At 37.0% G+C, this 21980-nt stretch overlaps 5 protein-coding genes across 8 annotated transcripts; 4 read left to right on the top strand and 1 right to left on the bottom strand.

Annotated features, from left to right (window-relative positions):
• Nucleotides 1-35: 35 nt before the first annotated feature.
• Nucleotides 36-1322, top strand: LOC130729426 (uncharacterized protein At5g48480). Its single transcript, XM_057581185.1, has 2 exons — nucleotides 36-413; nucleotides 807-1322. Exons 1-2 carry the CDS (start codon nucleotides 133-135, stop codon nucleotides 1027-1029), a joined length of 504 nt encoding a protein of 167 aa, XP_057437168.1. The 5' UTR covers nucleotides 36-132; the 3' UTR covers nucleotides 1030-1322.
• A 6867-nt stretch (nucleotides 1323-8189) lies between these two features.
• LOC130729425 (putative lipid-transfer protein DIR1) lies at nucleotides 8190-8701 on the top strand. Its single transcript, XM_057581184.1, has one exon. The coding sequence runs from the start codon at nucleotides 8232-8234 to the stop codon at nucleotides 8553-8555; it is 324 nt and encodes a 107-aa protein (XP_057437167.1). The 5' UTR covers nucleotides 8190-8231; the 3' UTR covers nucleotides 8556-8701.
• A 1237-nt stretch (nucleotides 8702-9938) lies between these two features.
• LOC130732466 (uncharacterized) lies at nucleotides 9939-11686 on the top strand. 3 transcript variants are annotated; one of them, XM_057584509.1, is made up of 4 exons: nucleotides 9939-10278; nucleotides 10412-10627; nucleotides 10880-11020; nucleotides 11221-11686. In XM_057584509.1, exons 1-4 carry the CDS (start codon nucleotides 10273-10275, stop codon nucleotides 11275-11277), a joined length of 420 nt encoding a protein of 139 aa, XP_057440492.1. In that variant the 5' UTR covers nucleotides 9939-10272; the 3' UTR covers nucleotides 11278-11686. The 3 variants fall into 3 exon arrangements, with proteins under 3 accessions (XP_057440492.1, XP_057440491.1, XP_057440490.1); XM_057584508.1 differs by having other exon boundaries at nucleotides 9954-10275; nucleotides 10880-11029; XM_057584507.1 differs by having other exon boundaries at nucleotides 9960-10278; nucleotides 10880-11029.
• A 660-nt stretch (nucleotides 11687-12346) lies between these two features.
• LOC130732465 (uncharacterized) lies at nucleotides 12347-13848 on the bottom strand. The gene is made up of 2 exons (XM_057584506.1): nucleotides 13691-13848; nucleotides 12347-13095 (listed from the first exon to the last, which is right to left on the bottom strand). The coding sequence occupies exons 1-2, from the start codon at nucleotides 13759-13761 to the stop codon at nucleotides 12630-12632; spliced, it is 537 nt and encodes a 178-aa protein (XP_057440489.1). The 5' UTR covers nucleotides 13762-13848; the 3' UTR covers nucleotides 12347-12629.
• Nucleotides 13849-16214: 2366 nt separating this feature from the next.
• LOC130729424 (uncharacterized) lies at nucleotides 16215-21594 on the top strand. 2 transcript variants are annotated; one of them, XM_057581182.1, is made up of 8 exons: nucleotides 16215-16407; nucleotides 16579-16697; nucleotides 17546-17631; nucleotides 18252-18364; nucleotides 18468-18533; nucleotides 20031-20137; nucleotides 20279-20344; nucleotides 20895-21594. In XM_057581182.1, exons 1-8 carry the CDS (start codon nucleotides 16299-16301, stop codon nucleotides 21264-21266), a joined length of 1038 nt encoding a protein of 345 aa, XP_057437165.1. In that variant the 5' UTR covers nucleotides 16215-16298; the 3' UTR covers nucleotides 21267-21594. The 2 variants fall into 2 exon arrangements, with proteins under 2 accessions (XP_057437165.1, XP_057437164.1); XM_057581181.1 differs by having other exon boundaries at nucleotides 16535-16697.
• The last annotated feature ends 386 nt before the right edge of the window (nucleotides 21595-21980 follow it).

Raw genomic sequence — 21980 nt, 5'->3', positions numbered from 1 at the left:
TCCCCCGCCTTTATATAACACTGTCCCACCACTCCATTCCCCATCACACGCTCTTTTCGTTTTCCTTCTCCTTCCTCTTCTGTGTCCTTCTCTCTCTCCTAGGGTTAGGGTTTCATCTGTGTTTTCTCTCCAATGGCGCAACAAGATGCTCAGAACGGCGGCTCCGAGAAGAACAACGCCGCAGCCGCCGTGGTGTCGTTCGTCGCTGTGAAGCCGCAGCTGCTGGTGGAAGCTCCGAAGGCCAACGACGCCGTTCTGTTCTACAAGGCCGCGTTTGGTGCTGAGGAAGTTAGCCGTGCTCTGAACCCTAAGCGCAAAGCTGACCATGAGCTTCCTCTCATCCTCTCTGCTGAGCTCAAGATCGCTGGCTCCTCCATTCTCGTTTCTGACCTCGCTGTTGACTCTACTGCACCGTAAGCCTCTTTTCTTCACTTTCCACCATTTCTTATTCTAGATCTGTATGATTATCGCATAGTTCTTAGATTTTCTTCCATTATTCTGTGATATTTCTAAGATATTTGTTTGTTTACTTTGTTTATGCATTTTTCCTTCTAGTTCTTACATTTTAAATGCATTTTCCATGCGAATCCACTCGATCTGTTTTTCATGAAAGTGATTTCTGTAAGCGATTCGTGATTTTCATTTTTGTCGCCATTATTCTTCTCTAGGTTTTGTATTTTTGGATTATAGTTTTGTTTTTATAGTATCATCTAGTAGTTTCTGGTTATTTTTGTCCTATTGAGCGACGTCGTTTTGTGCCTGTGTACTGTTTGTTTACCTTTGTTGAACGGTGTTTTCGTTGACAGAGCGAAGACTGGGGGAAACGGTATCGTTTTGTGCCTGGAGACTGAGGACGTGGAAGCTGCCGTTGCTAAGGCTGTGCGCGCAGGTGCCGTTAAGGAAGGTGAGGTGGTTGAAGGTGAAGGCGGCGCGTGTTGCGGTGGGCTCGTGGTGAAGGTGAAGGACCCGTACGGTTTCATTTGGCAGATCTGCTCTCCAGTGAAGGCGAGTGCTGAGGTGGCAGCTTGATAACCGTCAGATCTGTTAGTGGTGGTGATGTTCCTGACTAGTAATTTCAAATTTGGATTTAGGAGTAGTTTGGTTAATGGATAAAAAGGACCTAATTGGTTTCAGAAAAGACAAATCTATGATTCGGTTTAGGATATTTTGTTAGACGAAGGCATTGGTAGTAGTATTTATTAATATTTTGATATCAGTGCTTATTTTATGCTATGTTTTGAATGACCCGAGAGGAGAAACCACTTTATGTTCTTCTCATTTGGAAACTGGCAGTAGAATGAATGAATGACTTTTTATGACTATTTTATGTTCTTGATTATTAATTTTGCGTGTTTAGTTCTTGTTTTTGCTCTCTGAGTACGCATCATTGGCTAAACAAGTAGTCCGAATTTATTTTGTTCAGCATTTACCGACTGATAAAAATATTAAAGTTTGTTTTATCAAAAAGTAAAAATAAATTGGGAGTTCTTCGAGATATATTCGTACATGATGGTGAGTTGTTTTAAACCGGACACGAATGGTACAGGGTTTTTCTGACTTTGGGCTGCACTTTTAAAATCAATTTGTTTTGGGCTACCAACCAATTAATGCAACAGCTTGGTGCTGAAGGTGATTCTGTTTTGACAGAAAAAAATCTGAGTTTTTCTGTTATTGAGAATTAATTGTGACAATTTATGTATATTTTTTATGAATATGATCATGTTTATTTTGTTTTCGGAATCGTCCTTGCATTGCATATTTGGTCTTTGTCGAACTAATTTATAATTTTCAATTTTAAAATTTTTGTATGAAATAATTGTTTGTTATTTTTTTTTGAGTTGAATTTTTAGGAGTTGAATTTTTTTTTGACGATTTGAAATTTGAAATAAAAGAATAGAAAAATGGGGGTTTTTCTAAGGCCCTGTTTGATTGAGAGAAACAAGGAATTTAAAAGTTATGCTTTGTTTGGAAGGGTATTGGTGGATTAGATGATGTTTGGATGGTAGTTTTTCCATGTGTTTGGAAGCACCAGTAAAATACTAAAATTGGATGGGAGTTAAAATCGGTCATGAACATTACATTGATGTAAACTTGACAAAGCTATGGAAAACGTCAAATATATATATTTCTACCCGTTTTCTAACTGACAAAAAAGTTAGAATTTCGCCCATCAACAAGGCTTATGAAAGTTGAATAAGTGCTTGCAATATCTTATTGGAAAATTCTTTTAACATATTGTTAATGTTTGGTTAGAAGAGATTGGAGGGAGAGATTTTTAAAAACCTATTGTTTGGTTCAAATTTTTGGAATTGAGGGAAATAAAACCTCTCATAACTCAATTTTGTGTCCTCTAAAAGTGAGGGTCTGGGAGGGGAATGTATGTAGTGTACATATCCAATGCCCCTTCAATTTCATTCAAATTTTTATGTCTCTGTTTTTCTCCACTATGTCTTGTGGGCAGTGTGCTTCATTTCAAAGCCATGTCCTTTTTTTTTTGGTCAAAAATCAATTTTCAACTGATTTTGTATGCTATAGATCTGAAAATGAACTCGTTGGGAACTTATGCTACGGTTATATATTTTGTTCAATTTGTCCGTCTATTTGTCTTTCACCTTATCTGTCTAATTTCTTTCTCACCTGTATGCTATTCACATATCAATCTGATTCATTCCTTCTAATTTTGGTGTAGTCAAAACTAAATTCAACATTAACAATTTGACCGTAAAAAAAAAACATTAACAATTTAACGAGGCAACGGGTGTAGGTTTGTCACTTCATACTTAGGTTTATGCAATGATACAAATAAGACATGTGTGAGCTGTGCATGCTAATCAGTCAAACTAATGAGTGCAAAATTAGACATTTTTCGCCAGGTGGATATTAGGCGAACCCTTTTTTTTAATAAAATTTATCCTCATTCTTCTAAATTCTAATCCTTTCCCTCTCCACACGTCCTGGCTTCTCTTTTCATTAAACCTGTTAAAATGGGGTCGGATGGGTTGATAGTAGGGGTGGAGATAGGTCAGGCGGCTCGTCAGGGGCCTATGGCTCGACTCGTCTAAGGCTCGGACTGTTTTTGTTTAGTCAAAAGTGTCCGTTTGTTTATTGTTTAATTTAAGTTTGTAGTCTAGTTTGTTTCCTAAATTCTAGTCAGAACGTAGCTGTAGTTTGTTACAACACGTGTGCTTATTTCTCTATTTATTAGTTGCTCTTTCAATGAATAAACAAGTCATTCCCAGAACTGTTATTTGCTTTCTCTTAGCTAACATTCTGGTATCAGAGCAGTGACCTGAGAGATGGGTTCGGAAGCAAACTTTGCACCAACCTCCATTCCGAAGTTCGACGACGACTACGATCATTGGAGTATGCTCATGGAGAATCTCCTTCGATCCAAGGAGTATTGGGTTGTTGTGGAATCAGGCTACACAGAGCCAACGAGCAGGAATGGGATGACGGCAACGCAAATAAAGAACCTGGAGGAGATGAAGTTGAAGGACTTGGAGGCTAAGAATTACTTGTTTCAATCGCTTGACAAGTCAATTCTGAAGACGATCACGCAGAAGGAGACATCTAAACAGCTCTGGGATTCCATGAAGTTGAAGTGTCAAGGCAATGCTCGAGTGAAGAGAGCTCAGCTTAATCGTCTACGCCGAGACTTTGAGGTCTTAGCAATGAAGCAAGGTGAATCGATCACTGATTATTTTGGTCGAGTAATGACGGTTGCAAACGACATGAGAAATTATGGAGAAGATGTGGATGATGTCAAGATCGTTGAGAAGATTTTGAGAACCCTCACCGATAAGTGGAACTACATTGTTTGTTCCATTGAGGAAGCCAAGGACATAGATCAACTTTCCGTGGATGCCTTGCAAAGTTCTTTGCTCGTTCATGAGCAGAAGTTCAAAGCAAGTGGAGAAGATGAACATGCTTTGAAGGTAACTCATGAAGAGAGCTATGGTGGAAGAGGACGAGGAAGGGCTGCTTTCCGAGGAGGCCGGGGACAAGGCAGAGGTCGGGGTAGCCACTCAAGGAGTAAGGAAACAGTTGAGTGTTACAAGTGTCATAAGCTTGGACACTTCCAGTATGAGTGCCAAGCAAACTACGCTGGTTTGGAGGAATCAGAAGAGATGGTGCTAATGGCGTATGTCGACACGCTTGGAGACGATGGAGATGTTGTGTGGTATATTGACTATGGGTGCAACAATCACATGTGTGGTGATTCATCACTCTTCTGTGAGTTAGAAGAAGGGTTCAACAAGGTGGTTAGATTGGGGAATTATGCAAGCATGAACGTTGTTGGAAAAGGAAGTGTTAGATTGACTGTAAAAGGAGTAAATCACCTTGTACAAGATGTCTATTATGTGCCCGGTTTGAAGAATAATCTTCTCAGTGTTGGGCAGCTGCAAGAAAGGGGTTTGGCTGTACTAATGCAGTCAAATGAGTGTCGGATTTATCACAACACAAAAGATTTGGTGTTCCAAACCAACATGACAGCGAATCGAATGTTCGTGTTGTTATCAAGCACTCAAACAATGTTCGTGTTGTTATCAAGAAGTGCAGTCTAGTTCAAGGGAGGGAATGTTAAGGCTTAGTCAAAAGTGTCCGTTTGTTTATTGTTTAATTTAAGTTTGTAGTCTAGTTTGTTTCCTAAATTCTAGTCAGAACGTAGCTGTAGTTTGTTACAGCACGTGTGCTTATTTCTCGATTTATTAGTTGCTCTTTCAATGAATAAACAAGTCATTCCCATAACTGTTATTTGCTTTCTCTTAGCTAACACGACTTAGGCTTTTTAAAAGACTTGTTTAACTAAAAAGGTCAGGCCAAATAGGCTTATATATTATTTTTATTAATAATATAAATAAATAAAATTTAATTATACGTAATTTAATTTTTTTAAACTGACGTAAACTTTAGTATAAAAGAAAACCCTAAGTCCCTACCATAACCTAGATTAGAAACGTTGCAGACATATTCAGCATAACACATCCTCGGTCGCACAGGACGCAGGCTGCAGCCAGCCGCCACTGCCGATCTGCCGCTGCCAAGTCCACCTCTCCTGCAATGATATAGGTTTAGTTTTTGAAATGCAATGATATAGGTTTTTTTATTTGAAAAGAAAGTGCAATGATATATAAAATACTTATTAGCCCGTCGGCCTAATGACCTTCTTTTGATAAAATTGTTTGTTAAATATACTTTTAAGAAGGCTTGTAGGCCAGACCAAACCATAAAATTTGGCCTATTGATAGGCCACAGGCCAGGCTTGGGCCACGAAAAGAGAATGCAGGCCAGGCCTAGGCCACACAAAGCTTGGCTCGGCTCGGCCTATTTTCACCCCTAGTTGATAGAAATAGCTCAACCAAAAATATGAGCTGGACTAGAAAATTCATGATTGGCCTAAATTTGGCATAGCCTAGCCCAATTCTAAAATTGACTAATCTCCCTTGGAATGGTCCGTGATATGTTAAAAAACAATAAAGATCACATGTCGAGTGTATGTAAAATGAATGTCCAAAGAAAGTGTCTCCATTAATCATTTTCCTTTCGTAAATATGGTTGTAGATCATTTTGTTCATCAACTTCGTCATGGAATGATGTGGTGTCGTGAGAGATGTATTTCACATATGTTACTATGTTTGGTGGTCCACCCCATGGGGCATTATGTTAAAAGATTCAATACGAAGTTACAACATGTTTCCTTATGTTAAGGGCTCATTTGGTTACAATATGGATAAGGCATGATAAAAGTGCAATGTATAAACTACTTCAATATATTTAATCAACCGCCACCACAATCACCATCCATCACCACCACCTCCACCACTACCACCACCACCGTCGCCAACACCACCACCACCGTCACCGGCACCACCACCACCACCACCATAGCTGTCACTGCTACCACAACCACCCTCCACCACCACAGCCTTTTCCACCCTCCACCACCACAACCTACTCCACCACCACCACCACCACCACCTCCACAACCACCACCACTACCAACGTTGCCACCACCACCCTCCACCACCACCGCCTCCACCACTAACGCTGCCACCGTCATTGCCACCACCACCGTCGCCTTAACCACAACCACCCTCCACCACCACCACCACCACCACCGCCTCCACTACTACCACAACCATTTCCGCAACCGCCTCCACCGCCACCACACTCTATTCATCGTTATCGCCACTACCACCACTGCCACCACCAATCTCCACCATCACCACCGCCACTACTACCACCACCGTTGCCGCCATCACCACCACTGTCGTTGCCGCCATCACCACCACTGTCGCCGCCCCCACTCTCCACCACCGCCACCATCCACCACCATTGTCACTGCCACTACCGCCGCCGCCACCACCATCCACCGCCACTGCCACCATCATCACCTTCCAATACCACCACTACTACACCACCAGTGTTGCCACCAAATTATACAGTGTATGACTAAACACTGTATAGTATTAATATTTTATCAGGCCTTATACTATACAGTGTACCAAACGGGCCCTAAGAGTGGAGACGAATCACATTAAACACAAAATGATGGGTTGCTAAACTCTTAGCCATTTCTATTTCTCTTTACATTTTTATTTCTCTTTACTAGTGTAGATGATTTGAATTTCTATATTCTAAGACCCAAATGCAATTCTAATTTCATATCATTGGTTGCTTTTAGATCTGGATTCTATGCTTTTGAAGTTTTCCTGCACGTCGACTCAAGAGGGATGAAATAGTTTCCTTACTTTCGATTTATGTTTTTGCACAATTCTCATTTTGGTTTTTATTAATGAAATATTTTAATTCTTTCGAAATTTTCGCTATCATTTAATGCTTTACTTCTTTGTGAGATTACTTTTTAACCCTCGAGAAATCAGACCGTTACAAGCATGTTTGTGTCCCCTCTATCATCAGTTTTATCGATGACTTCCACATACGTGAGAACAATTATTGTGGCTACCATGAAAACGACATGGCATGCAATATCTAGTGCGAGTCCAGAGTGTAATGACGATGTTGCGGTAGAAGCTGCACCCGACACAGAGGTGCGACTGGTACTTGCTCTACAATTGTTTGCAGAACCCATTTTGCGTCTAGACCTTAGTTACATGCGCCAACTTAGATCGTAAGATGGAGATGGAAACTTCTCAATAGCAAGAAAAGTTTCATTGGGCGTGCCAATTTGTTACATCTTAATTTTGTTTTCTTAACTTATTGATATGTTATTTTTCGTATTGTATTGGGTTGAAGTACCCCTTGTTTTTTTACTGATATGCAAATGTTAGTGGTTAGTTGTTAGTAATTACAAATGCTCATGCTCAAGGTTCGAACCCTGGACCTTCATTTGCAACACCTATATGAGCTATATATATATATATATATATAATGTAATATTTAATTTTTTTCTTAATGTATTTAATGCTAAACCTCAAGTCTCACACACACACATATTGATTGATTTGTTAATTGTATTGATTGTTTGGTTGTGTGTCTTATATAAATGACTCTCTCACTGTTTATAGTGTTTATAGGGAGTAATTCAGCTTACTTCAGCAGTTAATCTAACAACATACCACTACCCCACATCATACCACTGCCCCATATTCTGCTATCCCACAAGCACTCATAGATCATGAGGTGTTAGCGGCTTAGTGCCTTATCTATCATAATCAACGTGGAAGTTTTTTCACACTAATCTTCCTTATATCGGCTGGTTTAATAATGAAAAACCACATTCCCTATTATTAAGAAATTGAACCAATTGCTTTGTGCCCACGTGACGTGGGAATATCCTAGAAGCTCTGAAATATTCTTTCATTTGCTTAATTAAACTTTTATTTTTGTCCACAAATCTTGTCCAGATGCATTATTGCTTACGCTATGCTCTCTTACCTTGCTGTGCCAACTGCTAATCTCACATCTTCGGCTATTATTCCAACGGCTTAATTCCTATGTTGTGGCTAAATTGTCTTTTTGGCTGTGAAACTAGCCATTATATATTTTTGGGTGCTAACACATTTATTTAAAAATATCCAAATCCATTCATGGAAACGACATAAGAATCTCTTCCCGTGACTCCATATGTCTGCCACTCTGCCATTTCTCGTTCACGGGTCCTTAACATGTGGTGTTAGAGTCCTCTTCTTTTCAAAGTACAAAGTCTATATATAGTTTCACTTAGCAATCAAAGAATTGAGTTACAAACAGATCAAGGAATATACACTATGCTGAGGATCATGGAAGAGAGGAAGTGGGTGACACTGCACCTTATGGTGGTTTTGTTGATGATGGCATCTACATTGAAAGTTTCCAAAGGCATTAGCCTGTGTAACATGAACGAGGATGGAATCATGGCTTGTAAGCCATCAGTGACTAAACCGAACCCGGTTGATCCATCCCCTGAGTGTTGCCAGGCTCTTACTGGTGCTGATTTGAAATGCCTTTGCTCTTACAAGAACTCATCAGAGCTACCTCTTCTTGGAATTGACCCAACTCTTGCTGTTTCACTTCCTGCCAAGTGCAATCTCACTCCCCCAGATGATTGCTGAGGACTGAGGAGCTTCTCTAGTATGCTGGGTGTGTGTCTCCCTTTTCTGCCAATGGCGTAGCGTTATTAAAATAAAATGTATTGATTAATGTATTCAATTTGCAATGTATGCAAATATATTTTATTTAGTGGTACAATGTTAGTCTATGTCCCGGATCCATTATTTTTCTCAAGCTTCCGAAGAAAAGCGCGAATTAGCACCGGCTGCAAAAGCTAATGCTATGATCAACTTAGTATATTGCCTCGGGGCTAATGGTAACGACTCAAAGCTGATAGTTAGTGTGGGCTATGTCGGCCGACATTATAATTTTTCCGGTTTAGCCGACACAACACGCATACAGCAATGGCCGACGCTAAAACGTAATTATTAGCATCGATCATAGAGATGACTCTAGTATTCACATTTTATGGTCGGCTAAGCCGACTCTACTTGAGATAATATTATTTTTATTTGATACTATTAGAGTTGACTAAGCCGACGCTTCGTTTGGGCTGAAACCTTTCTAATTCATGTCACCTTGGCTCTAGGATGACGCTAATTACATAAATTTTTAATTGTATTTTTCCACTTTTTTGCAACCTGTACAAATATCATACATAGCTATTGGTCTTGTAAGAGATTATCTGACCAGAATAAGATCGTATGGTTGTATTGAAGGGTTACTTTGTTGGGCTAATCCTCTGTGGGAGGACTCTGTTTTCTTGTATCCAACGACCATGTGGGTACCTGCGAGGTATTGTGACGCTTAAGTAAACAAATAATAGAGAGAAAATCACATTGATACGAATCATTGTTCTCATATGCGTAGGACATTGTCAATATTGAGCAAAGTACATGTGTCGAACATTTTATTTTATAGCAACTATGATCGACCTTTCACATACTCCATCAATTCTAAATGCTTTATAAATAACTCATAATGAAAAAACATAAAAGCTAATTCATTAATGTATATATACAAAGTACATAATTCAATCAATAATCTTACTAAAAATCAAATTATTGGAAAACAATATAGAAAATGAATTGCAAAAACACATCTGTCGATGACAATGACAACGCTGAGCGAGGCAGCGTGGCTGATCACTCACTGCTTGATTGTCCTGGTCCACAAGATAAACTTGTTGTGGCTGATCACTCACTCCTTTAGGATTACACGAACATCTTAGTTAAGAAGTAAACATATATAAACATCATAATGGCATTGGAAAACATGATGATCTATTTCCATGTATTGTCTCAAATCAGTTAACCATTGATCACGCTTTCGTTCGGTGAGGTGCCCCAATTGCCATTCCAACCCTTTGTATGTGTCCGGTCTAATGGAACACCCTGGATCCTTTTGCAGTTGTATATATCCACATCCCATTAGTTAAACACACTTTGAAAAATTTACAGCATATACAAGATTAGAGAGTTTTAAAGTGAATGATAACAAAAGCAAGCGTGCCCCTCTCCTTTTCACTTTCTCGGCCTCTGCTCTGTCCCTTTGTCTGATACTGTGAAACAAACTTGGCCATCTCATTTCTTTTCCCATTAAAATTAGAGAGGTTATTTTGCTTTACTCGCTCACTCTCCTGGTTTCTACCTCAGACCATGCATTCTTCTCTATTTAAACATCTGCAAAACCACTCTAAGCAGAAAAAAAGATAAGCCCATTTTCAAACCATTCTTTGCAACTTAGTATCTTCACCTCTGTCTTGGTCAGTCAGGCGCAATGGTTGTATGTCTTCTACTTTTGTAACTTAATTAACCTTTTTAATTTCATATTCTAGCTGTCATTGTAGTTAAGTGATCTATATTGTTGGATGGTTTCTCTGTTTTTTTGATATGGTAATTAATGGTATGCAATTTAGGAGGAATACTACTACAAGAGGAACCATGTGCCAGCATTTGGGAGCTGGGATTGGAACGACAACTTCCCTTTCACACAGTGTTTTGAGTCAGCGAGGCAAGCTGGTTTGGTTCGTCACAGCTACTCTCAGTCTGAGGATCGTGACCTTTATGTTACAGGGGACTTGTATGAGAAGAAAGATGTCTCATCCACCATGATCGTTGATCCTCGCAGAAGGGTATATAACATAATAACTCTTCTTCAATTCTCTCCATGTTTGGCTTATGGTTTAGGCATTTAACTGATAAAAAAGGTTGTCTAAATGATAATATGCAAACTTTGGATTAAATCACTCGCATTTGAAATAACTGCACTAAAAATTTCATATTCATTTATTCCTAATAAGATGATATGCAAGCATGCTTCAAACTTCTAATTAAGATGATTTTATATAAATCATTGGTGAGGTAATTAAATGTGTTGATCGCAGGCAATGGATCGTGACCATCATGAAAGGGAAACAAAAAAGAAGAATTGGGTCAGTGACATGGATAGTGAACCCCCAAAACTAACCCCAAAACCTGTTGATGAGGACTTGTACATGATCTCACCAGAGTTTCATTTGGCCAAGGTTAAAAAGGTTCAGCCCCCAAGACCCCCTTTTAGTACTTTTTCACCCATAAAATTGAGTTTTTTGTTAATTACTTCCATTTGCCTAATTAATTAAATTCCTACGCTTTACCCTAGGCTTTATTGCATCTTTTGATAAAGAAAGTGTTGATTAATTTCCTTTTCTAATTTGTGTTTTCTTTCTCATTTTGAGTACTGCAGAAGAGATCAGTGCTGTGCTTATTTTCTAGCTGCTTGTTACCAACATGTATTGCCTGAACATGAATCCTGAGGAAGTGGTTGAGAAGCCAATTAATGTACATACACGTGGATGATGCTTATGTAAATTAAAGCCATATAATTTTGTCCAAGAAGACTATTATCATCCTATTCATTCATGAATATTCAAATAGTCATGAATATTCATTCACGGGAAGGTATTCTTGTCAATTTCAGGATGGTTTGTTCTTTAACTTTTTTGTTTACTCTTTGATGCATATTGCATAATGCATAGGGTGAGCCGGTTCAATTGGGAGAGGAAAGTTGGTTTGAAAAGCTGTGTAAATGAAAATGACAAGACAGGGTTTGAAAAAAGTTCACCTGTCCATATCAGCTAATTCTCTTGTTGACCGAATGACTTTTCCTAGTTCCTATGAACAATTTCACCCTGACAGATACTGGATAATGAAACGAATTTTAAAAAGTTTCTAAGAATTAACTTCATTTTATTTCTTTCAATCATGATATTATACGTCTCTACCAGTTATTTAGAAAGCTATCCTAATTAAGAAGCTTTTTTTCTGTTAGTTTATATCATGTTTCATTTTAGTTGGCTTACACAAGATTTTGAACTATATGCAACTGGTGTATTGATCCATTTATCAACAATAATGAAGATGAAACCACCTTTAGAATACCCAAGAAACGAAGCCTCAAATCACTCTTACAATGTCATTTGAGTAATATGCATAACCTGAAGATATAGCAGTCATGCACCTAAAAGGTATTAAAAAGATTGATGAGTCACCTTCAAATAAGAAAGGTCTTTGTAGAAGCATTTTCTAGGTTCGATCTGTTTTTCAGCATTATCAAATATTCTGTCATCACTCCAAATAATCCTATAAAAAATTGCACCTTTCTCCTAAATGATTAATTATAAAACGTGATGGTCTAGCGGTAACTAAACTAGATCAAGAATCAAGTACAACTCTGAAATTGAAAGTGACCATTAGACCATAAAAAGGACAAGAGAACAGATGTCAAAATTAAATGCAAACAGCTTTCATTGGCCAAGTTCTCCCAACAACCCCTTCTAAAAGTGCAGGGGCTGCATGGAATGCTTTCACTTGGACTAGTTCATCTCATACCCAAATTACACACAGAAACACTGCAATGTCAAAATTATATATATGCAGACCCTGTTAAAGCTATGAACATTAACAACTATTTTCATATTTCAAATTGACCCAAAAAAGATAGTCTCTAAGTTGAACTTGAACATAAGCTCAGTTCTAAAGTAGACTTAGAACCCATTTGAATACAGATTTATTGAAGCTTATCTACTTGAAAAAACACTAAATAAACTCCAATAAGAGCTCTTTGATTTGCATTCAAACGGGACCTTATTCGAACTAGGCTAGGCTATTATCATGTGATCCAACTTCAGCAACAGAGGCCACTCTACCAAACCTTGACAACTGAGGCTTAAACTCTCCTTTCCCTTTCTTAGAACACATCCTCATGTTGCTCTTCTCAGTGGATGATTTCTTCGCTGCACTGACGCGGTGGAGACGGCACCTGAATGAGCCTTCATGAGTGGTTGGTGAACAAAAGCACACCTTAGAATGTGCACTGGAACCTGATTTGCACTTGCCAATTTCCTTAATGCTCAGCTTCTCAGTCCCTTTTTTTACAACTTTCAGCAGTTCCTTTCCTCCTTGATTGTTATTAGAGATAGTTGCACTCTTCTTGGAGTCACTGAATGGCTTGGTTGGCTTGGTTTCCATTGCATTCCCCTTGGCAACAATGGTCTTTCTGATCAACAGTGCCTTCAACAATTCTTCTCTTCCAATTGACATGTTCTGCACATTGCTAGCTCTGGTAATAACAAGACACAAAGAGTGAATTAATATTACTGAATAACAGGACAAAGAAAACAAAATAAACCCTATTCTGAAAATAGTACTAAGAATACATGAGAATTTGGTTCCATCTTTATCAGTAGTAGGGTGATTCAAAACGAATTGCCAATTTTGCAGGGGAAATCCAATTTTATGCACATATACAAGAAGAGATTATTCAGTTCTTCAGAAAATGTGATATATAACCCAAATTAATTCGAAATTTGATTTTAATCAACCAATCAAATTAACTTATCTTTAAAGATTTTCTCTATCAAGAATCAAAATCAACAAAAATATGTTATCAGGCTTTCAATTAAAACAAACAATAACTTACTATACTACCTAAAGAATGAAACATTAAATTAGGATTGAATCTAAAGAGTTTACATTAATTAAACAAAATTGTAACTATTCAGATTAAACAAAATCCCTATGTGAATCTTGATTTCTCAATGGAATTGCACCATGTAACCATTGGAAATTCAAGAACTACACACACACATTGAGTAACATAAACAAGATGATAAAGAACAGAGCGAAAATTCAACAAGTTGAAAGTAGTAACATACTGCGAAGAAGAAGAAGTGTTCTTGGAGTGAGAATCAGCAAGGTGAAAGGTTTTGATTTGTGGTGACGCCATTGTTGATCAAAGCATTAATTGCAATGTGGAGATCGAAGAACACAGAGAGAGAGAAAAAAAGCTTTCCAAAATTGAAGTGAGGGTAGTTTCTGAAATCAAACAGAATTTTACGAAAAAGAAGGATGGATTTGATTACTTTTATTATGGATGAAAAAACAGAAAATTAAAATCTTTTATAAATTGGTACGTGATATATATGATATGGAGAGAGAAAACAGAGGAGTGAATGGGTTACACGTTTACATGCAAAACGTTATAGTTTGACACTTGGGCTTTTCAATAGGATCCAGGTTGCACTATGCTGCATTATGACGTCAAATTTATTTATTTTTTGACGTGAAATTTATTTTTGGGTATTTAATCAAAGTGAAAAAATAGATTTTTTATGATAGGTTTATTTAAAATTTAGTTTGAGAAGATAGATTTTGCCATGAATTTCTGGGGACTCAGAAGTGGGAGGTATTCAAATTTTGAGAAGAGAACAAGTTTAACTAGCTTATCTTGTTTGTCAATCACCGCCAAATCTTATTTGATTTTGGAGACGGCAAAACAGAGATATGGCATAGTTGTAGTGTTTAATTTTCATGTACTCATCATATTATTTAATGCCCACATATTTAAAGTAGGTGCAACCCTTCTAATTAACCATATAGATATTTGAGTTTAATTTTTATGCACCGACGTTGTAAAGTTTTTCTACACCGTTAACTAATTAGATTTTAAGATGTGAGAAATTTTTTTTTTAATTTCATTAATTTACGTGACACATCCTTGAAATATGATTGGTTGATAGTATAAAAAAAAATTTAGTCAGAGCATAATCCATTTTCTCTAGATATATTCTTTAAAAAAAACCCATTTAGATATCCTCTATTAAAGGAACATTTATGTAAAAGTTAAAATATTTTAAGAATGTAATGTTCAAGTATTAAACTTTTAATTTGAGGAGTTCAAATATAATTTTTAATCATTATTACAATCGTCACTCATTAAATCAATCATGGAATATATATGTAAGTGAAAAAATTTCGCATTAACACTGCATGCAAATAAAGTCCGATGAGTTATTGATGAATTAAAATAAATAAAAAAATTTCCACACTTTTTTATTAAAAGCACGCATTTTTTAAAAGTACCGGAATGATATATCAAGTGATAAGAGCTAAGAGACATGTAGGTTGGGGTGAGGAGGTTCATGGATCAATTTCTGGAAGGTGCAATTTATATTTCCGATTTAATTTTTTTTAAATAATTTAATTTACATATGTACTATTGGTGAAAAGAATTTTGAAGATCTATCCAATTATATCTCTATTTTAAATATTTTTAAATTTAAATTAAGTCGTAACCTGACAATTTCATATATTCTAATTACCATCTCGTAAAACTTTTTACACTGATCAAACATATCTAATTAGTAATAAAAAAAAATAGTCTTTTTACTAATGAGAGAAATATGTTCGGGGTCCCTGAACTATAGTGAGTAATTAATTTTTGTCCTTGAACAAATTTTTTGTTGTTTTCGTTTTTCATCCTTTAACTTATAAAACTGTTTGATTTTCGTCTTTGACCATGTTGACCACTTAGGTGGCAAGCCACCTTGTAGGAAAACACAGAAATATTAGTTTAGCCAGTTTTTATTTTTTTAATTACATGTAGGAAAATAACTTAGAAAATGATTTAAAATTTTAATTAAAAAGCTTTAAAAAAATCAGCCACCATCATTAAGAGAAAATTACATTGGAATATTTTTTTTAATTACACATGAAATATTCATATGAACCCATAAATAATTGTAATTCCATAAAAACTAATTAATTAGTAAAAAATATATTCTTTACCTTGGTCCCTAAACTTCTAAATATTTTTAAATCTTTCCCAACATTTAAATTCCACATAAGCTGTCATGTGGGATAGCTCAAGTGGTAGGAGCTGATGACATATGAGTTGGGTAAGGGAGGCCCAATGATCAATTCCACCTCTCCCCCAAACCGCAAGTCACCACTCACCACCACCGTTTTACAAGAATTGCAGGTGTCTATTTTTATTTAAAAAGAAAGTGCAATGATATATAAAAGGCTTATTAGCCCGCCAGCCTAATGACATTCTTTTGATATAATTGTCTGTTAAATAGGCTTTTAAGCAGGCTTGTAGGCCAGGTCAGGCCTTAGAAAAGGCCAGGCCAAGCCGTAAAATTTGGCCTATTGATAGGCCACAGGTCAGGCTTGGGCCACGAAAAGAGAATGCAGGCCAGGCCTAGGCCACGCAAAGCTCGGCTCGGCCCGGCCTATTTCCACCCTAGTTGGGTAAGAGAGGTCCAATGATCAATTTCTGATGGATGCAATTTATCTTTCCGATGTATCAAAAAAAATCCACATAAGCTAAAATGATTTGTAGGATGATTTATAGAGTTTGAGACAACAATACTAAAAAAAAAAGTGTATATGTAATGATCGGTGGAATTGTTGGGCTTGGCCGGTCCAAGAGAACTCTTTTGTAGCAAAGCTTTGGCTTCCCGCCTCGGGCAAAGCAAACTCATGAGTCATCAGAGATGTGTGGGAGAGGACGTTGTTCTCTTCGAGCCGACGATATCCCAAGGGCTTGTCACCGCACCGCTGCGCCTTCTCGTGCTCTCCACTTGGACCGGTAAATCAAAACTACTTCAACTGCATCTTATTTTCTTTTATTATTTTGGGGTTTATTTATTTATGTGGGTCCGTCTAATGACGGAGGTTGCTATAGTATATTTTCTTTCATTTGATTGTGTGCTTAGGTATAATCCGTCGTATAATGTTTCTCCGGGATTCAACGTGCCAGTGGTTCGTAGAGAAGATGCATCTAACGGTAACGGCCAAGACTGTGTTCTTCATTGCATGAAATGGGGTTTAGTCCCCAGTTTTACAAACAAAACTGACAAGCCTGATCACTACAAAATGGTAAACTTTACTGGGTTTCAGTTTCCAATTTTTTCTTTTTGTAATTTTGTGTTGCATAGTTAGAGTAGCTCACACAGTGTTTGAATACACAATTTATTGGTAGTACTTATTTAGTTGATAGTAAAAAATATATATATGAATAACAAGCTGAAATAATAGGTTAACTTATTAGCTTCTTACATAGATCAACAACCTAAGGTTCAGTAGTTAGAGGATCTCACATTCAATTCTAAGTTTGGCTTCATTGAATTATATAAAGTTATCTTAATAGTGAGAGGAGACCTAACATTTTAACCTATATGTATTTGTATGTACTATTTCTTTTGTCATTTCCTGGTGATGAAGTACTTTAATTTACCTGGTGATAAAGTACATTCATAGTGAGAGCCTTCCACCGTGTCCCTCAGCTGCAAACGAGTGGCGCGGGTGGTGACGCTGGCATTGCACTGTTTGCCCGAGACTAGTCAAAGCCTCAAAGGACTAGTCCAAGCCCCTCAAAGGGCTAGTGCACAGCCAGCCCGCTTGGGTGCTGAGGCTGCGGAGCGTGGTGGGATGTTAGGAACCCAATTGCAATGTATGGGACTTGAGTCCCATTTTGGAAGTATGAGATTCTAATGTGGGGTTTATAAGGCTTTGGGCTCTCCAACTACAACAGTTGGCTTTTGTGGATGGTTCTCCCAAGGTTCTTATCAAAATGCTAGTTTAGCAAACATGAGCAATAAAATTACATGGTATGGGATAACTATTTTCACAATCTTTATTGGAGCTTGTGTGCTATATTACTTCTTTAATTTATAATCCTTTTAACTAAGTACTGATTTTGATGTGCTATATGCTTTGTACTGCAGTTTAATGCTCGATCTGAATCCATTGATGAAAAGGCTTCATTTCGTCGCTTGGTTCCTAAAAACAGGTGCCTGGTAGCATTTGAAGGGTATGTATTGCGTTAATTATTTTTCATATTTTCACTCTTTCCTTTTAGCTTTTGGCTTTAGTATGACTCATGTACGCTTCCGGTTGCTTGAGTTTTTTCCCCTCAATATCCACTTATGTTTCCTCTGTAGCATAGGAATGCATTACAAATAACAAATTAGACCTCAATTAGTGTGAAAATGCTTGCATGTCCTGTTGGAGATTTAACTAGGTCTATTTTAGGGTTTTTTGTACTGTGTCCTCTAAATGTCCGTGCTTAGTCAAATTTAATTCCTCGTGCTGTGCAGACTATGCGTTCCCAGTCTGTTTGTCTTGCTGTTATGAACATAGCCTTTGGAGTTGGGATGAATTCTTCATTAAGGATAAGGAAATATCTATCCTAGCAAAACTCTTAGTGTATATCCCATTTCCTATTCAGCCTGTTATTATGAATTTTATGGCAATATTTCTGTCATAATTCTTATGTTCAAAATCATTGTTTAACATAGTCTTTTCAACAATATTTTCATCTTAGATTGTTTGTGTAAGTTTTCTAATCTTTTGTCTATTACACCCATTACCTGCTTAGTAGTGGCTTTAAGATCTGTTCTTTCAACTGATTGTTTAAAATATATCTTAAAGATTCTACGAGTGGAAAAAAGATGGTTCAAGGAAACAGCCTTACTATATTCACTTTAAAGATGGACGACCACTTGTCTTTGCTGCTCTTTATGACTCGTGGCAAAATTCTGAAGGTAAATGCAGGGACTTCATTTCATTCAACATGAAAGATCATGTTAATTTTATGTTATACTCTTTGTTAATTTAAGTGTAAATATTCTTGAATCTTAACTGCAGGTGAAGTACTATATACATTTACTATTGTTACGACCTCTTCCTCTTCAGCACTTCAGTGGCTTCATGGTGAGTCATGCACTCCTAAATGTTGACATGCCAACAAAGTTTCAGGTTGATATTAACCCTGAAATGATTATTAATGCTTACTTTGTATAGTTCAACGAGAAAACATCATGACTATCAAAACTTGCTTGAAAAACTGGAATGAGTTATGAGAGATTTTTATTTCACCAGCATTTTGCCACATGTCCAGTTGTTATAAATAGGAGTAGCCTCCATAGGTTAGAGCTATGATTTGAGTAATTTAGTTGTGAAGGGATTTTCCCTTGGAAGGGTTTCACCCTTGTGAAGAAGGTTATGCTTCTTGTGTCTTTTTATTTTAAATAATATCAGTTTCTTATTAAAAAAAATACGAAGAAGGTGCTCTTTTATCCTTATTTTTCTACGGTTTGGCTGTTAGGATTTACCGGTCCTAACAGGTTCCTTCTTTTATAAACTTGTGTTACCAAAAACTTATCAAATAATTATTGTATTGTTCCCTTTGGTTGTAGGCTCTCCGTATTAGCTCATTTATTTTGGATCCATAAAAGTTTTCATTTTTTTTCGGTTTATATTTTCACAACTATGGCAAGTAAAATACATTAGATAGCCTTGACAAGTCTGAAAACAGAGCATTCTAAGAAACCAAAGTATTTGATGTGAGTTGTGGCCATTCTAAGCCTTAAATGGTTTACATCAATTGGGAAACCATTATGAATGCATGGAATTTGGCTCCTAAAGTGTCGTATCAATTTAGAAGTATAGTAACCATTTTTTTCCATTGATTTGAAAATCAATGGTTAGTATTGTGATGATATGTTGGTGCACCGTACATATATAACAAACTGTGTAATTATTTAAATCCCAACCATGATTGTTGAATCAAGATTCAGATCTGAATCGGAAGACCTATTTTCCGAATCGTGAATCAAATCTTTTTATGTATAGTAAGATACATGATAATAAAAACCTCATGAAAGTAGAAGTTTAATGAGACTTCGGAAAAGATGATCAGAAAATATATTTCTTTATAAAAATGAAAGTAATATGATGTAGGGGTAATAAGATTAGGAAATCAAGAAGTGTGGACCATGGAGGGAAAAATATCTCTTTAGACAATTTAACCAATTATCTTCTCGAACAGTTACAGTGGGATATAGCTAAACAATGAACTTTGCGAGTCTCTCCATTATTCAACCCATTAGCCTTTATTCTCGCTGTATTTATCTTAGGTTGAATTCCGGTCCTAGGTATGCCAACTTATCTAATATATTATGCTATATGAAACAAGCTTCATTGATAATATGTGGAAAGTGAAAACAAGTAAATGATATTGATTTTTTTTTGTGTTTGGGTTGTATGTGCACAATATTCTCAGGTTCTGTTTGATTATAAATCTGAAAGGGGGAACAGTGCCCTTTTTTTCCTTCTACAAATTCAGTATGATTCCCTAAATATTCACATATTTGAGTGACCATGTATTATAGTAGTGAAATACTTCGATCCGTAAATTTGTCCCTTTAGACAGGATGCCTGTTATTTTGGGTGACAAGGATTCAACTGATACCTGGCTAAGCAATCCTGCTTCCAATTTTAAGAGTGTGCTGAAGCCATATGAAGAATCAGATTTGGTATGAGCTTTATAGATGAAAATATTGGGGATACAATTTTTATCTTCTTCATTAGTGTGGAATTTATAATTTTATTTTCTGTTTTTTTGACACAAGTTTGGTATTGTGCCATTCAGTAGTTATGATTTTTTGTTTTTTTAGGTCTGGTACCCAGTCTCACCTGCTATGGGCAAGGCATCATTTGATGGACCTGATTGCATAAAGGAGGTATGACAATTGAACTTTATTTTGATGTTGCTTCTCATCATTTGATGGACCTGTAATTTTTTCTGAATGTCTGAAATTTTTTAAAACTTTGCCCTAATATCAATTGATAAGAACTGCAACGAAGAAGGAAGTTTGTGTTTATTGATGAAAATTATACTGAGTTAAAACTGAACTGTTGAACTGCCATAAGTTGTTTTCTACAGATTACTTTGATTCAGTTTTTACTCTTGTTTCCTATGCCTCCAAGTGTAGGCCTACTAAATGGGTGGCTTAGCTAGTTTATGGACCAATAGATTTGACTGGTTTCCATCAGGATATACCAGATGACTGAGTTGAGGCATTAATACGCCAGCACTTTTGGCAGTAACATTATTTTGTGTCAATGTGTGTGGAAGGGAACCCTATGAGTCATAATGTTAGCTGTCTGTCATCTTCCTGCATATATAGCTACATGTTTGCATATTACACCTCTGCCATGATTTCAAAAGAATGTTGGTCCGACTTTATCCCTAATGTTAATCTTTAGTTTGTGCGATCTCATGTTTGGCAGATTCAAATAAAGGCTGAAGGGAACACTTCAATCTCTAAGTTCTTCTCAAGGAAAGGAGCTGGAGATGAAGACTCAAAGCCAGAGCAGAAAATACCATGTCATGAGTTTGTCAAGACCGAACATACAGAAGACCTGAGTGAAGGAGGTAAAACTGAAGAGGGAGACAAAGACTTAAAATCCAGTAGTTATTCGCATTCTCCAAATAATACTAAGTTCCCAATCAAGCGTGATTATGATGCTCTTTCTGCGGATTCAAAGCCAGCTTATGGAAATAATGATCAGGTGAGTGCAAACCCTGCAATGAAAAAGGAAAAAGCGAGGATTGCTGATGATAAACAACCAACCTTGTTTTCCTACTTTGGAAAAAGGTAATCACTAACTAGTTTTGGGTTACATGAACTCTAAGACCGTGATGTTCTGTATCTGTGTAAATTATGTAGACGGATTTTCTTCTAGCACTTGTATGACATGTAAGTCAAGTTTTAGTTGTACTTGTACACCACATCCTACAATTACAATCTGTAGTCTTGTTGAAGGCCTCAATCTGTAGCCAATAGTTCATATTCTGGAGGTGCTTAACATAGTAGTGTTTTTCTATAATTATCCCTAGTTGTAACTTAAGTTTGACTTCTAGGAGCTGCACTTTTTGAAAGACATTTGGCCTTCACAGTTTTTTTTATCAATTGTACTTGAATTAATACTCAAATGTTGCTCAACGACACCTACGCTAGTGATACTTACATCAGTGATACTAAAATTGCAAGAGCAGTTTCTGGAAATCTTTATGGCATGTCGAAGCCCTTCCCCGTTGTGTGGAGGTCGCTTGGCAGGCTGTCAAGGGAATTCTTCCGGTGAGAAAGCTTCTTCATGAGCGTGGCATTGATATGGATGTGGTGTGTCCCTTCTGCAATGTGGCTGAAGAATTAATTGATCATGTTGTAGTGTCTTGTCCAGTTGTTGCTAGGTGGTGGTTTATCATTTTGAGAGGCTTGAGGGTGCAAGAAGACAGCACCGTTCAAGGCTTATTGCAGCAGGATTTTCAGCTAGGAGATCCTCTGTTGGCTGCAGAGTGTGTCACTTTCATGT

The sequence above is a fragment of the Lotus japonicus genome, chromosome 1 (genome assembly GCF_012489685.1).
Source record: "Lotus japonicus ecotype B-129 chromosome 1, LjGifu_v1.2".
Lineage (NCBI taxonomy): Eukaryota > Viridiplantae > Streptophyta > Magnoliopsida > Fabales > Fabaceae > Lotus > Lotus japonicus.
The sequence above is the reverse complement of the archived record's forward strand: the minus strand, read 5'-3'. Positions and strand labels throughout refer to the sequence as shown.